General features: G+C 45.6%; 1 protein-coding gene across 3 annotated transcripts in view; it reads left to right on the forward strand.

Moving 5' to 3' along the window:
• The window catches only part of col4a6 (collagen, type IV, alpha 6), a 79,818-nt gene extending 66,952 nt beyond the window's left edge, over nucleotides 1-12,866 (forward strand). For all 3 annotated transcript variants that reach the window (XM_057854335.1, XM_057854337.1, XM_057854338.1), the window contains 21 exons: nucleotides 595-813; nucleotides 2,101-2,259; nucleotides 7,629-7,799; nucleotides 7,882-8,028; nucleotides 8,101-8,214; nucleotides 8,294-8,475; nucleotides 8,603-8,666; nucleotides 8,742-8,816; nucleotides 8,878-8,985; nucleotides 9,060-9,167; nucleotides 9,236-9,307; nucleotides 9,418-9,537; nucleotides 9,620-9,736; nucleotides 9,817-9,978; nucleotides 10,051-10,149; nucleotides 10,224-10,376; nucleotides 10,439-10,555; nucleotides 10,632-10,823; nucleotides 10,886-11,057; nucleotides 11,141-11,255; nucleotides 11,324-12,866. In XM_057854335.1, coding sequence (XP_057710318.1) covers nucleotides 595-813; nucleotides 2,101-2,259; nucleotides 7,629-7,799; nucleotides 7,882-8,028; nucleotides 8,101-8,214; nucleotides 8,294-8,475; nucleotides 8,603-8,666; nucleotides 8,742-8,816; nucleotides 8,878-8,985; nucleotides 9,060-9,167; nucleotides 9,236-9,307; nucleotides 9,418-9,537; nucleotides 9,620-9,736; nucleotides 9,817-9,978; nucleotides 10,051-10,149; nucleotides 10,224-10,376; nucleotides 10,439-10,555; nucleotides 10,632-10,823; nucleotides 10,886-11,057; nucleotides 11,141-11,255; nucleotides 11,324-11,584 — 2,927 coding nt within the window. In that variant the 3' untranslated portion in view covers nucleotides 11,585-12,866. The remainder of the gene's footprint in view (nucleotides 1-594; nucleotides 814-2,100; nucleotides 2,260-7,628; nucleotides 7,800-7,881; nucleotides 8,029-8,100; nucleotides 8,215-8,293; nucleotides 8,476-8,602; nucleotides 8,667-8,741; nucleotides 8,817-8,877; nucleotides 8,986-9,059; nucleotides 9,168-9,235; nucleotides 9,308-9,417; nucleotides 9,538-9,619; nucleotides 9,737-9,816; nucleotides 9,979-10,050; nucleotides 10,150-10,223; nucleotides 10,377-10,438; nucleotides 10,556-10,631; nucleotides 10,824-10,885; nucleotides 11,058-11,140; nucleotides 11,256-11,323) is intronic.
• Nucleotides 12,867-14,045: the final 1,179 nt, after the last annotated feature.

Consider the following 14,045-nt stretch of genomic DNA (forward strand, 5'->3'; position numbering starts at 1 on the left):
CTAATGTTCTTTTTGCCTGGTGCTTCCAGTAAGTCACCACTAGGGGAAGCCAAGCGCATGTATTAAAACCAAAGAAAAACTGTAGAGTGCAGGGTTACAATAGTGACATCTTGTGGATGGATGACCAATATAGCAGTTTAGAAAGAACTCTTAACTCCAAAAGTAGTCAACGTAAGATCAAGGTACAGAACACGACGTCAGCCCTTAACTAACTTGTAGAAATACCACCAAATACCAAATACCAGCCAACATAAGACACTCTAAAACATAGGCAAAAGAAGATGTGTACATGTTTTCTCCGTGACTTTTTGAAAAATAAATATCTTTAGGAAAGTGCACTCCTGTGGAAAGAAACTTTATCATATTCAAGTTCAAAGACTGATTTTTATATACATGTTAAAAATATCCCTGTGAGAAATTCATTGCAAAGTTAGCCCTGCCTATTAAAAGAATCGGAATCGAGAATGGTTTGGAACCGGAATTGAAACGTAGACTGAATCGGGACCGGAATCGTTCAAATTCAAACGATGCCGAATCCTAGCCATAAAGCCTCGTACCGCTAAATATCTCCATCTCTGCACTTGTTGATGACAGGTTTCCCCGGACCCAGAGGGGACTCCGGAGTTCCCGGCATTCCAGGACAGAACTTTGACGGGGTCAGAGGGAAGGACGGTGTCCCGGGACGCCCCGGAGCCAAAGGCCAGCCCGGAGAAGTCCTGGGTGCCACAGCGGGACCTCCGGGACGGGACGGTTTCCCCGGAGCCCCTGGGGACAAGGGCCAACCGGGGACACCGGGAGGGCCCGGATCACCCGGTGCGTCACCTTAAAGCGCAAGTTCAGGATTTTTGACATCAGGCTTAATGTTTGAGTTAGTGATGCTTTAATTAGTCGGTGGAGTTGATTTCAACAAATTCCATGTAGTTAGTTAAGTTTTTTGTTAGTTTTAGGCCTCCGGAGTGGCTAAGCTAGCGCGAATCAATTGGAGTATCTTAGCATGCCAATAAAAAAACAACATATGCACACGTGAAAATCATCGCTGACCCATGCAATCAATAGTGTTGGCTATATTTTCAGGATAAGGTTATTAAAGCTTACCATTGCATGTCAATAATTGCAGTATGACCAGCAACATTTGTAATGCAGAGGCTCTGCAGAGGAGCTTCTCTGTTCTCCGTTCTCATCGTATGTTTACATCCTCGCGCTACAGTTTCTTGTCGCTTTACCAACGTCACGTCCGCCCGTCCCTGATTGGTCCACTCCACTGTCTGTTTTCTGTGGCTTACTGCGCCCTGGGAATTTGATCCGGGGAACAGTCGCCAGACTGTGAGTCTGGAGTTCCAGGCTGCTTCTCTCTGTTGTGGATGTATTACACATCTAAAAAAGTCCTGTAGAATGAAACTATTTACGGCAGTTTGGTGTGACATTTTTTTGGCTGCATGGGTGTTTTGGAACAATGATCTGTGTTTTGAATTCATTTGACTATGTCGGATCCGTTCGTAGATTTATATTGTTTTTTTTTTTTTATTTGCATGCTAGGAAGGTGCCATTGACTCGCGCTAGCTTAGCCACTCCGGAGCCCTGAAACTAACAAATAACTTGCAAACTGCACGGAATTTGTTGAAATTGAAGGGAAAGAATCGATTTTTCCTTGTTACAGGTTGTTTTATTCTTATAACGAATAGGAGATGATGACACAGAATTCAGGAATAAAAAAGAACAAAGAAGTTACATTTAAAGACAGACAAACATAAAAGACATGACATTCTGGTACCGGGCCTCCCAGCGCCTACCCTTTTACTTCCCATTAACTTTGGGAGGTTATCTCCCTCCCCCATCTTGCTATCACCAGCAAATACTTTCCAGATGTGCCACTATTCAATAGCATACGCTGAACACAGAAGAGCCTGTTAGGATGGAGAAAGCAATGTGACTGCTTCCACATGTGATTATGTGAATAAATTCTACAAAATCAACTCCACCAACTAATTAAACCCCTGCTAACTCGAAGATTAAGCCTAATGTCAAAAATTCTGAACTACCGCTTAGGGTCACTTGAATACAACGCGCGCTAACACAATCAAAACACCGTTGTTCAATCAGGTTTCGAGGGACGCTCAGGTGTTCCTGGACTTAGGGGCGAACGTGGAGTCGACGGGTTTCCTGGACTTCCCGGTCCTCCCGGACTACCGGGAGATCCGACCATTACAGTCCCGGGTCCTCCGGGAATTGACGGCAGCAAGGGTTTAAGCGGCTCGCCAGGTAAGAGGGAAAAAATCCTCTTTTTGAATCCCTGCTGTGTTATGTGTCTGAAGGAGGAAGAGGAGTAAATGTGATTGTTTTTTACTTTGAAATGGTCATCTTTCTTCATTCTCTCCATTTTTGAACCAGACTCGAAGACACACATTTTGTTGTGTTTAAACTCACCCAACAGATTCTCTCCCTCTCTTTGGTTTTCTCTTCCCACACCTTGTGTCTTTTCTCCTCTTATCTTTCTTTCCCTCCTTCCCACATACCGCCATCACCGTCATCATCCCCATCCATCTTTTCGTCCCTCCACCTGTTTCCTCTTGGTGTTGGGGCGTCCCATTTAGGCTGTCAAGGTGAGGCATCCTCCTCTAGTCCCATCCGCTCCAGCTTTTACCACTTCCATCGTTCGGCCAGCGCGTCCAAGTTCCGGCTCAAAATGTGCACGAAGGTCGATTGAATATCAGGCCACCGACCTCGCTTTGTGGACATTTTAGCCGTGAGACATTTGGAAGTGTTGACTTCTTTCCAGCTCATCTTTGCAATTAGCACTAACACTGTAGTTCATTGACTTGAGTGTGATTCTACTTCTTTGCACTAGGCTTCATTCTTAAAAAGGCTTTGTCATTTTCATCTTGTCCCACTCACCCTGTGGACATCTTGAAAATTCTTTTTTAAGAATTGAATTGTAGAAATTAGTTGGTTTGATAATGCTTATTTAGTCTGGAATTGCACTTGCTTTTTTTAAAGGGAACCACGGATAGAAAGACATGTAGTTTTTAAAAGATAAATTGGCTGCTGGAATCACGCCAGCCGAACTGCCAGACCCACGCTGGCTCAACTTCAACGGCCCGGACCAGCGAGACCCAACAATCCGGCCAGAAGGCCAAAATCCGCGCATTCACCTTCGTCCAGGGGTCCCCAAACTTTTTCCTGTGAGGGCCACATAACTTTTCCATTCTCTGATGAGGGGCCGGGTCAGTTTGTAACAGAAAAAGTTTGACGATTGCAGGAGTGCCTAAAAATGTATTGTTTGTCAGAAAGCCACAATCAAATAACCCTTTCTGGATTCTTCACGGAACAAAAGTGAATGAAATAAAAATGATCGATAATAACCAAATAACCCTCTCTGGGTTCTTCACAGAAAAAATCCAGGAAATAAATAACACTATTGGGGAAAAAAATTGTTCAGGTGGGCCGGACCAAATGTGGAGGCGGGCCGGATACGGGCCGTAGTTTGGGGACCCCTGCCTTAGTCTTAACCCTTTGTACAGACTCCATTTTGAAAGGTTTAAAGAAGGCTCACCGAGAACAAGTTGACAATTTATTTGTGTTGACAGCGAAACAGACACAGACTCAGGCGAGGAGGCAAACTCGTTCCAAGGTCACCATATCAGAAGTCAACAAAAGGTTCCAGAGAAAAATGACAACGGTTAGTTAAACATTCAGTCTTTTGAAGGCTCTCTCGGGAAAGGCCGTGGGCAGGAAGAAGGGTGTGTTTGGGATTATTGACTGTTTGTGGATTGGACAAGAGGATTCGGGAGTTACTGTTGTCCGGGCAATGAGGGTTGTGGATTTTGCCACTTCAGCATCAAAGGGGCTCTTGTCAGTCGTGTTATCAGTTGGAAATCGGGCATTCTCAGGTGTTCTTTGTGTTGGGACAGAGCGTCCCGCAATTTGTTCTTTACTGTCCGGGAGAACTGATAGCGAGACTTGGTGGTGCAGATAAGATTTAGATATTAAGAGAGTTGGTACGCCCCATCAGCCGCTGGAGTTAGGAGACGGAAGTGCTGCGAGTGACGCAATCACTCAAAATTGATCAGAGGTGGGTAGAGTAGCCAAACATTTGACTGAAGTGAGAGTAGCGTTTATTACTCAAGTAAATGTAAAAGTAGTGAAGGAATCTGACCTTTCAGCCAGACTGCTGGAATTGCGCTAGCGCAACTCCAACGACCCAGGCCAAACTCCACGCCTTCACCTTAGTCTTAACCCTTTGTAATGACTCCATCTTGAAAGGTTTAAAGAAGGCTCACTGAAAAGAAGTTGACAATTTATTCAGGTCCACAACGATCAAAACGCCTAGGAAACAAACACTCAGGCAGGGAGGCAAGGTCACCCTATCAGAAGTCAACAAAAGGTTCCCGAGAAAAATGACAATAATTAGTTAAACATTGTCTTTTGAAGGCTCTCGCGGGGCAGGCCGTTGGCAAGAAGAAGGGTGTGTTTGGAATAATTGTCTGTTTGTGGATTGGACAGGAGGATTTGGGAGTTACTGTTATCAGGGCAACGAGGGTTGTGGATTTTGCCACCTCAGCGTTAAAGGAGCTCTTGGAGTCCTGTCAGTCGTGTTAGCAGTCGGATATCGGGTGTTCTCCTGTATTCCTTGTGTTGGGACAGAGCATCCCGCGCCATTTGTTCCGGTTTGTTCAGTTTGCCTCTACTGAGACGTCTAGGGGGCTCCGGGACCGTGAGAATGCCGCCTTACCATATTTTTGTCCCGTAAAAGCAGACGTCCAGGTTGTTGATAATCCTGCAGGTGTTCTGGGATGTGGACATAGGCGTTCAGATTCGTAGCTTGGACGGCGCCGTTTATCAGCATAAGCGTCGGCAACTCCTCCTTCACAACGTACATTTGAACATAGCTATTATATAGTGAAAATACAACAAAAATAATATTCGGATTTCTCAAAACATAATGTTCACAAAAAGAATTCAATCTGTATTAATGAGGCCCTATTCTCATAGTTAACAATGCAAAGAGAACTGGCATTCACAGTCAAAATAGATATGCAAAATACACATAAAACTTACTCAGACTTTGGTCAAACTCTATTTAAACATTTTAGCAACTCGTTTGGTGCAACAAATACACTGGATGGCAATATTTAGTCACAATATACAAACTATGATGCTGGAGCCGTTATCAGGTGTCTTACCATCACAACATAGAATTGAACATAAGGCACAATTGACCGTCAGTGAAGGGACAAAACGCACTCATTGGCTTGATCTCTAATTAATATAAAACTCGCCATTGACACCTTGTGGCGTATTTAAATCATTACGTTACATAGTTAAAGAGTGACTCTGTGGAAGTACGGCAGCGTGGCCATGTGACGTCACCGTCTTGCGACGTCAACAACAATGGCGAGCTACGAGTTAATTTTTTTTGTTTAAAATTGGACAAATTTTATTAAAATGAAAACATTTATCTTTTAAGAACTACATGTCTTTCTATCTGTGGTTCTCTTTCAAAAAATTGTACAATCTGAAATCATCCAATCCATATCACAGAGCATTTGAAGTGTATTTTCCAACCAATCAGTGCAATTGCAGTTATGCCACGTGTGTGCGTATGCAAGTATGTCATTTTGGTGAAGGTGAGTTTTTTTTAGACCAGTGTTTTTCAACCTTTTCTCAGTCACGGCACGTTTTACATTGGAAAAAATCTTGCGGCACACCACAAACTAACAAAAATTACTTTCTGCACAGTATATTTAATTATATGGGGCTTTACCTTGCAAAGGCCCAGATAATAAAATTTTACAACTTGATTTTTTTCATGATCTTATTCTGGTCCCGAAAAATTTTCCGTTCGCCCGTAAATGCGGGTTTTTTGGAAGAAAAAACAAAGTTTCAAAATGTATCTTGTCCAACAATTTTTGACCAAATCACATAATGTAGACATAAAAAAATCCAGGACAGAAAGGGGCATAAAAGGTGTATGCAGAATTTGGTAAAATGGTACGGTTCCATCAAAATTTGCCAAAAAATGTCCCATTTATTTCTAATGGGATGCCATTGAAAGCTATGTACACTGGAACATCAAAGAAAGCAGTCTTGCATGCCTCCCAGAGTTTATCAACATTCTTGGGTTTCGTCTTCCATGCTTCCTCTTTCATCCTACCCCGGACATGCTTAATGATGTTCATGTCTGGTGACTGGGCTGGCCAGTCCTGGAGGATCTTGATCTTTTTCCACTGCAGCAGAGCCCCACGAGACCTGGTCACCTCAAGTCCCTGTTTCAACAGAACAGTCGAAGTCTGTCTAGAAATGGTCTCCATGGTCGAATCAGTCCCCAGAAACCAGCATTAAACAAAAGACAATTAAAAAACTGTGTGGCATTTGCCAAGGCCCACAGCCTGTCAAAAGGATGGACCCTGGAAAAGTGGCAAAAGGTGGATTTTTCCATTGAATTACATCACAGTCGCCGCAAATATTGCAGGAGACCTACTGGAGCCCGCATGGATCCGAGATTCACTCAGAAAACAGTGTTTGGTGGTGGCAAAATCACGGTCTGGGGTTACATCCAGTATGGGGGTGTGCGAGAGATCTGCAGGGTGGAAGGCAACATAAATAGTCTGAAATATCAACAAACCTTACATTCCTAACCATAAAAAGGGACAAATTCTGCAGCAGGATGGTGCTCCATCGCATACTTCGATCTCTTCCTCAAAGTTCCTCGAGGCAAAGAAGATCAAGATCCTCCAGGACTGGCCAGCCCAGTCACCTGACATGAACATCATTGAGCATGTCTGGGGTAGGATGAAAGAGGAAGCATGGAAGACGAAACCCAAGAATGATGATGAACTCTGGGAGGCATGCAAGACTGCTTTCTTTGATGTTCCTGATGACTTGTATGAATCCTTGCCGAACCATATGGATGCTGTCTTTCAAGCCCATGGAAGTCATACAAAATATTAAATTTGGATCTCACAGCACTACTACTTAATTCGCTTATGTTATGTAACATATTTTTGTATTTGAAGTACATTTTTTGTTCAATTTTCACACTACTTTCTGTAGGTGACAAAACTTTTGTCTTGCCAAAATTTGACCTTAATGTCTTCATTAAATGATAAATCTTTTTTCAGTGAAACAAATATATTTTTGTACATTCAACATCATTTGGGAGGGTCTTAGCTTTCATATGAGCCATTTTTGAAACCAATTGAATAAATAAAAGTTAGGTTGTTAGCAATTTTTTCTACAAAATGGACTAGACTTTTGTCAGGGACTGTAGTATCAGATTAAGCCGTATTCATCTACAATATAAAAGTTTTTGAGTGAGTCTGATGAGCTTCTGGCAAGTTTTAGCGGTGCTAGTGTAGCGGGTAAGAGATATGTCATGGCAAAATTTGTAAAGTCATTCTTTTAAAATATAATTATCCAATTTTCAAAAAATACGGTCATTTTTCGCTTCACACCTGACCATCTCTCACTGGTTGAAAAACACTGATTTAGACAACCTGATTGAAGACATGAAATCCATAGTTTCAGCAATACTCATAAAGTGTACAAATGTGTTTTTAATGTAGCGTTAATCTTTTGCCCAAATAATATTCCTTTAAGAGAATAAGGTAACATCATCCGTCCCATTCCAGGTTTTCCTGGGCGAAAGGGAGACAGAGGAGACCCAGGTTTCTCAGGGCCTGCAGGTAGAAAGGGCGCTCCAGGGTTACCCGGTACCCCAGGCTTACCAGGGCCAAGGGGCCCACCGGGACTTGCGGGACCAGGAACAAGGGAGGGATTGCCAGGAATCCCGGGAAGGAAGGGTATGCTGAAGGCAACATATGTCAGTTAGTCACTCTAAATTAAAGAATTAAAGAAGTGTTGGCTTTTGTTTTTTTTACGCAGGCGAGCGAGGTTTCGCAGGCGTTACAGGCTTCCCCGGTCAACGGGGCCGACCTGGAAATCCAGGATTTTCTGGGGCAAAAGGACTGCCTGGGGATCCTGGACGAAATGGGCTCTCCGGAGGGGCGCCCGGCTACACCGGACAGAAAGGTAGCGTGTCAGAAGCCATCAGATTGGAGACAAAAACAATCGTACACAAATGTACTGTATTTTCCTTTTTAGGTGAGCAAGGGTCACGTGGTCCACCCGGCCCTGCAGGGGTACTGCGGCCTGTAGCCAAAGGCGACCCTGGAACCCCTGGAGGCATTGGCCTTCCTGGCTTCCCAGGACCAAGAGGTATACAGTACATTGTTTTTCCATTCGTGTGAGAGAAGACATGCACACAATATGTCAAAACTGTCACTATTTCCCTCAGGTGACAAAGGTTTTCCAGGCTCGCCGGGGCGCCAGGGTCTGCCTGGAGTTCCGGGTTTTGCCGAACAGAGCAAAGGGCTGCCGGGAGTGCCGGGTTTCCCCGGGCAGCCAGGATTTCCTGGTGGCCCCGGTCCGAAAGGTGAACCCGGAATCCTGGGATTCCCCGGATCGACAGGACCGAGGGTAAAAAAAAACCTGTGGCAAATCGAAACATACATTGTTGACAAAAACAATGTTGGGTTAAGTTAGCGTTAGGATGCAGTGCATAGAAGTAGAGGTGGTGTCATTTCAAGTTTTTTTCGCCTCACAGGGAGATGACGGCTTACCCGGTATCCCCGGCAACCCCGGGCAGCCGGGTCGTCCTGGTGGCAAAGGTAGGTCAAATTTCACATCACTTTTGGAAACATGGTTTGTATTTTTTCCAAAACTGATTTGCATGCATTTCACAGGTCTACCTGGAGAGTCCTATGGCTTTCCTGGCGCTCCTGGATTTAAAGGCCAGCCTGGAGATTCAGGATTTTCAGGTAAAAATATGGCCAAGCCGCCAATTTCGCCTCACACCGATCTAACGTAGTCTTCCTCTAGGTGGGCGTGGCAACAATGGCGCTCCTGGTGATGATGGCTTTCCAGGAAGTCCTGGTTTCCCTGGAGTCAAGGGAGCACCCGGAGAACCTGGAGGGCCTGGGATAACGGGTAAGAGCGACTAAAGTTTCCGTATTTTGATTCTTCTTCACTTGACCATTTGACTAACGTGTTTGTGTTGGCAGGTTCACCTGGTTACCCAGGACAAAAAGGTCAGTCTGGCTTTCCCGGAAGAAGTGGAGCAGACGGAACCCCAGGTTTGCCCGGAGGCCCCGGTGGTCCTGGAGCTAAAGGTAAGGAAAAGAACTGTATGTCTGTGTACTTTAAACATGAATACTAGAATGACTTGTGTTTTTAACAGGTCTTCCGGGATCTCCCGGTTTGGACGGACTCAACGGTCTCCGTGGACCAAAAGGCCTGGCTGGGACGCCCGGTAATGAGCATTGGAACTCGATAACTCCCAGCCATTCTGAGTTCCACATATTTGCTTGCATTTGTAGTTGCTAGTATTTGAACTGTTTATCCTTTTTTTTGTGGTTTCAGGGGCGAGTGCCGGAACACGACAGGGTATCCCGGGTATACCAGGGTTGAAAGGCGAGAGAGGAGTCTCCTACCCAGGAGTGCCAGGTTTCCCAGGACTGAAAGGAGAGAGAGGAGAGCCGGGTGAGACAAACTCAAAGGGAGAGACATACCGAAGATAGGGTGTTATAAAATGCTGTGTGGGCTTGTGTGTTTACGTGGTCAGGCGGTCCCGGACTCACAGGATTTCCAGGTCGACCCGGACTCCCTGGTGGGTCACTTGGCTCAAACATCCCAGGCCCAGTGGGAGATCCCGGCCTACCAGGACTGGATGGAGAGTACGGTAAGGCCGGACATTGTCATTCGATTTCCTTCTGCTTTTTTACCCTACTGAACGTTTTTAAACTGTCCACCTATGTTCAGGTTTGACTGGCCCTCCGGGTCTTCCTGGACCACCCGGTCCAGGCACGGACCAGGGTGATAGAGGGGATCCTGGCATCCCGGGCTTCCCCGGAACCCCCGGAAGGAAAGGAGAGCCGGGAATACCTGGAGGACTCGGACTCTCTGGCAGTCCTGGCTTCAAAGGTTTTCTTTGAGAACTGTTACTATCTTCTTCTAGTTTATTTGACACTTCACACCATGAAATAAACTGTCTAGGACAACAAGGGGAGAGTGGATTCGGCGGTGCTCCTGGTCTTAAAGGTTTTACTGGTGAGCCTGGCTATTACGGACGTAAAGGAGCCAAGGGCTTCCGAGGTAGGCAAAATTCAACCTGCTCAAATGTGATTTGAGCTATGATCGTAGCCATTCTGACCAAACATCCTGCCCAGGTCTTGCGGGTCCTAAGGGTCGCCCCGGTATCACAATCCCCAGGGCACCTCCAGATTTTGGGCCAGCCATGGGAGATGTCGGTCCTCCAGGTCAACCTGGAAGCCCTGGTTTCCCTGGAGGGCCCGGTCAGCCTGGGGTGCCTGGACGCCCAGGTAAATATTATTATTATTGTCACCTGGAAGAAAGAATTGAATTCACAGGGGTTTCACTTCAGGTCCGAAGGGACGTCCTGGATCTGTTGGTAAACTGGGCCGCACCGGTTCCGTTGGTCAGCCTGGAGCCATTGGTGACCCCGGCCCTCCTGGATTCCCTGGATCCACCGGAGAACAAGGTATATTTAGTTGTGTTGTCCCACCACTTTCTGACAACATTGACTCGAAACAAGCTCTTTGCGGGTGCTATCCCAGGCCCTCCTGGCGCCTCCGGTCGGCCCGGCAACCCCGGCTCGGTGGGCCGCAGCATCGGTATCGGCTACACTCTGGTGAAGCACAGCCAGAATGCGCAGATTCCTATGTGTCCTCAGGGCATGGCCAAACTGTGGGACGGGTACAGCTTGCTTTACGTGGAGGGTCAAGAGAAGGCGCACAACCAGGACCTCGGTAAGGCGGTCGAGATGACTTTTGTTTGCTGGAATTGATGTGTCCTATCTTTATTTCTCCAGGCCAGCCGGGGTCTTGCCTCCCCAGGTTCAGCACCATCCCATTCCTTTACTGCTCCCCCAACGAGGTGTGCTACTACGCTAGCCGTAACGACAAATCTTACTGGCTCTCCACTACCGCTCCCATTCCCATGATGCCCGTGGCCCAAAGTCAGATTCGGCCTTACATCAGCAGGTATCGAATGCGGAGGCGGTCAAGTTAGAGAGACGAAGGAGGAGGGGCTCAGAGTAAACTTGATTTGTTATTTCCTACTACAGATGTGCAGTGTGCGAGGCGCCATCACAGGCGGTGTCGGTCCACAGTCAAGACATGACCATCCCTAACTGCCCCCCTGGCTGGAGGAGTCTCTGGATAGGCTACTCCTTCCTCATGGTAAGTATCAACTGCATAGAACTTGAATTCAGTCGGAGACGCATTCAAAGTGAATTTTTCCGATACAGCACACAGCGGCAGGGGCTGAGGGTGGCGGCCAGTCCCTGGTGTCCCCTGGTTCTTGCCTGGAGGATTTCCGGGCCACCCCGTTCATCGAGTGCAACGGCGCCAAGGGGACGTGCCATTACTTCGCCAACAAGTACAGCTTCTGGCTGACTACTGTCGATCCCAACCTCGAGTTTGTCTACTCGCCGGTGGCGGAAACCCTGAAGGGAGGCCAAGAGCGCTCCAAAGTCAGTCGCTGCCAAGTGTGCAGCAAGCTCTTGTAGGGAAAAGGACGGCGGGGAGCAAATAAAGAGGAATCGACGGGAAAAGCGAGAACATTCGACTGAACATTAGCCTCCTCTGCTTCACAACAGTTGTCCTTTCCAGTGTGATTTTTGATGAAATGATGAAAGAGAGAAGCCTTGCGCTCTCTAGATTATCACTGACCATGGTGCTATGTGTTTCCTGTTCTACATATTTTTCTCATTGGAGGCGGAAATCATTCGGGGCTACCTCAGAGCGTACCCAAGCTTCCGCAAATGCGCCGTACCGCGCTAGGTGCTAGCCTCTGCGTCGTCACGTGACCAATGCTAACCTCCCAATTGGTTTCTGAGCTAATTTAACTCGCTAAAAGCACCGACAATTCTTGTTACAATAACAATTGAGTTGTAACTTGGATTGTGTGAGTGCCTTGTTGTTGTGTTTCTTCTTCTCACTGGTGCTATCAATGAAAGCGGCACTTTCCCATAAATTCCTCACCAGGGCAAACCGACTTGAGTGAGGCCAACTTACATATATTTTGCACTGACAATGTTTTGGAATAAGAGCAAGCAAACCACTTCCTGACATGTAAAGCCTTTGTTATTAAACTTAAATTGTAATCCAACAAAACACCTGCTTGTCTGATAGAATGTTAAATATTCCTGTATATAGTTATCGCTGCATTTCCCCCTTTACTAATGCTATTAGTGCTTTATTGTTTGGTTTTATTTCCCGATCATTTATTTGTGTTTGGATGGAATGAGTTTTTGCTTTCAGTTTCTTCGGGACAGACTGCTGACCTCTGTAATATATACATTACGAATAAAGCAGATTCCCCAATTGGCCAAAGGTTGTAACCACTAAGATGTCTAAAGCTCTATATTTGTCTTTTTTTGTCAACTAAAGTCTCATTATTTTACCTGAGTGATACTACCCATTGTTTTTATTTACTGGGAAAGGAGGGATCTGCTTGTCAATGTCAATAAAACAATGTTTGGTGTTGTCCATTGACCAAATGTAACATCACATTCATGTTCATTGTCGAATGTGTACAATCAGCGCCACCTGATGACAAAAGTATATTATTTTTAATAATTCTGCATCCTTCCAGTTCATTCTCTTACAGTAAGAGTATGGAAAAATATCACTGAACAAAACAAAAAAACGAGAACTGAATCGTCTCCCGATTAAAAATTTGATCATTTTTTTAAAATGATACAAAATAAGAATACAATTACATTGTTATGCTATTGCTGTACTGTACCAATATTTGCTCCCTTTATCACATTTGGGCTCAATAAAGTTTCTGACTGAATCATTCCGAACATTATTTCATAAAACTAGAAACTGCAATTTCTGAAGAAATTACTCTTGGGTCTCTGCTCTGTGGAGATATAGCTCTTAGCCCCGCCCAGGTTGGTTTGGGGACTTTTCGGGGACAGTATCAGGTCGCTTCCTGTTGATTTCAGGGTATTTGGGGGACACATCCTGGTCATATCAGCTCATTAGGGGAAATTTGGGGGGCGTGTCCTAGTCATCAGGTCATTTGGGGACATTTGGGGGCGTGTCATTGTCACATCAGGTCATTTGAAGGCGTGGCCTGGTCATAAAAACTACATTTGGGGACCTTTGAGGGGCATGTCCTAGTCATATCAGGTCATTTGGGGACATTTGGGGGTGTGGCATGGTCATATCAGGTCATTTGGGGTCCATGTCCTAGTCATAACAGGTTAATTGGCAACATTTTGGGGGCATCTCCTGGTCATATCAGGTTAATTGGCAACATTTGGGGGGCTTGTCCTAGTCATCAGGTCATTTGGGGGCGTGGCCTGGTCATAAAAACTCATTTGGGGACCTTTGAGGTGCATGTCCTAGTCATATCAGGTCATTTGGGGTGCATGTCCTAGTCATATCAGGTTAATTGGCAACATTTAGGGGACACATCCTGGTCATATCAGCTCATTTGGGGGGCGTGTCCTAGTCATAAGTCGTTTGGAGACATTTGGGAGGCGTGTCCCTAATCATTTCAGGTCATTTGGGGGGCGTGTCCTCATCGTATCAGGTCATTTGGGTACATTTGAAGGGCGTGTCCTTGTCATATCAGGTCATTTGGGGACATTTGGGGCGTGTCCTTGTCATATCAGGTCATTTGGGGACATTTGGGGGCGTGGCATGGTCATATCAGGTCATTTGGGGACATTTGGGGGGCGTGTCCTAGTCATATCAGGTCATTTGGGGAGCATGTCCTAGTCATACCAGGTTAATTGGCAACATTTGGGGGGTGTCTCCTGGTCATATCAGGTCCTTTGGGGACATTTGGGGGGCTTATCCTATTCATATCTGGTAATTTCCTGTTGATTTGGGGACATTTGTTTTTTGCCATTTAAAATGATACAATAATAAAATTAATTCTTGAGGAAAAAAACAAAAGTATAATGCCTAATAAAAATAAATCGTCTATCATCTTTTTTTTTTACGCCTTCA

Source organism: Corythoichthys intestinalis, chromosome 13 (genome assembly GCF_030265065.1).
Source record: "Corythoichthys intestinalis isolate RoL2023-P3 chromosome 13, ASM3026506v1, whole genome shotgun sequence".
NCBI lineage: Eukaryota > Metazoa > Chordata > Actinopteri > Syngnathiformes > Syngnathidae > Corythoichthys > Corythoichthys intestinalis.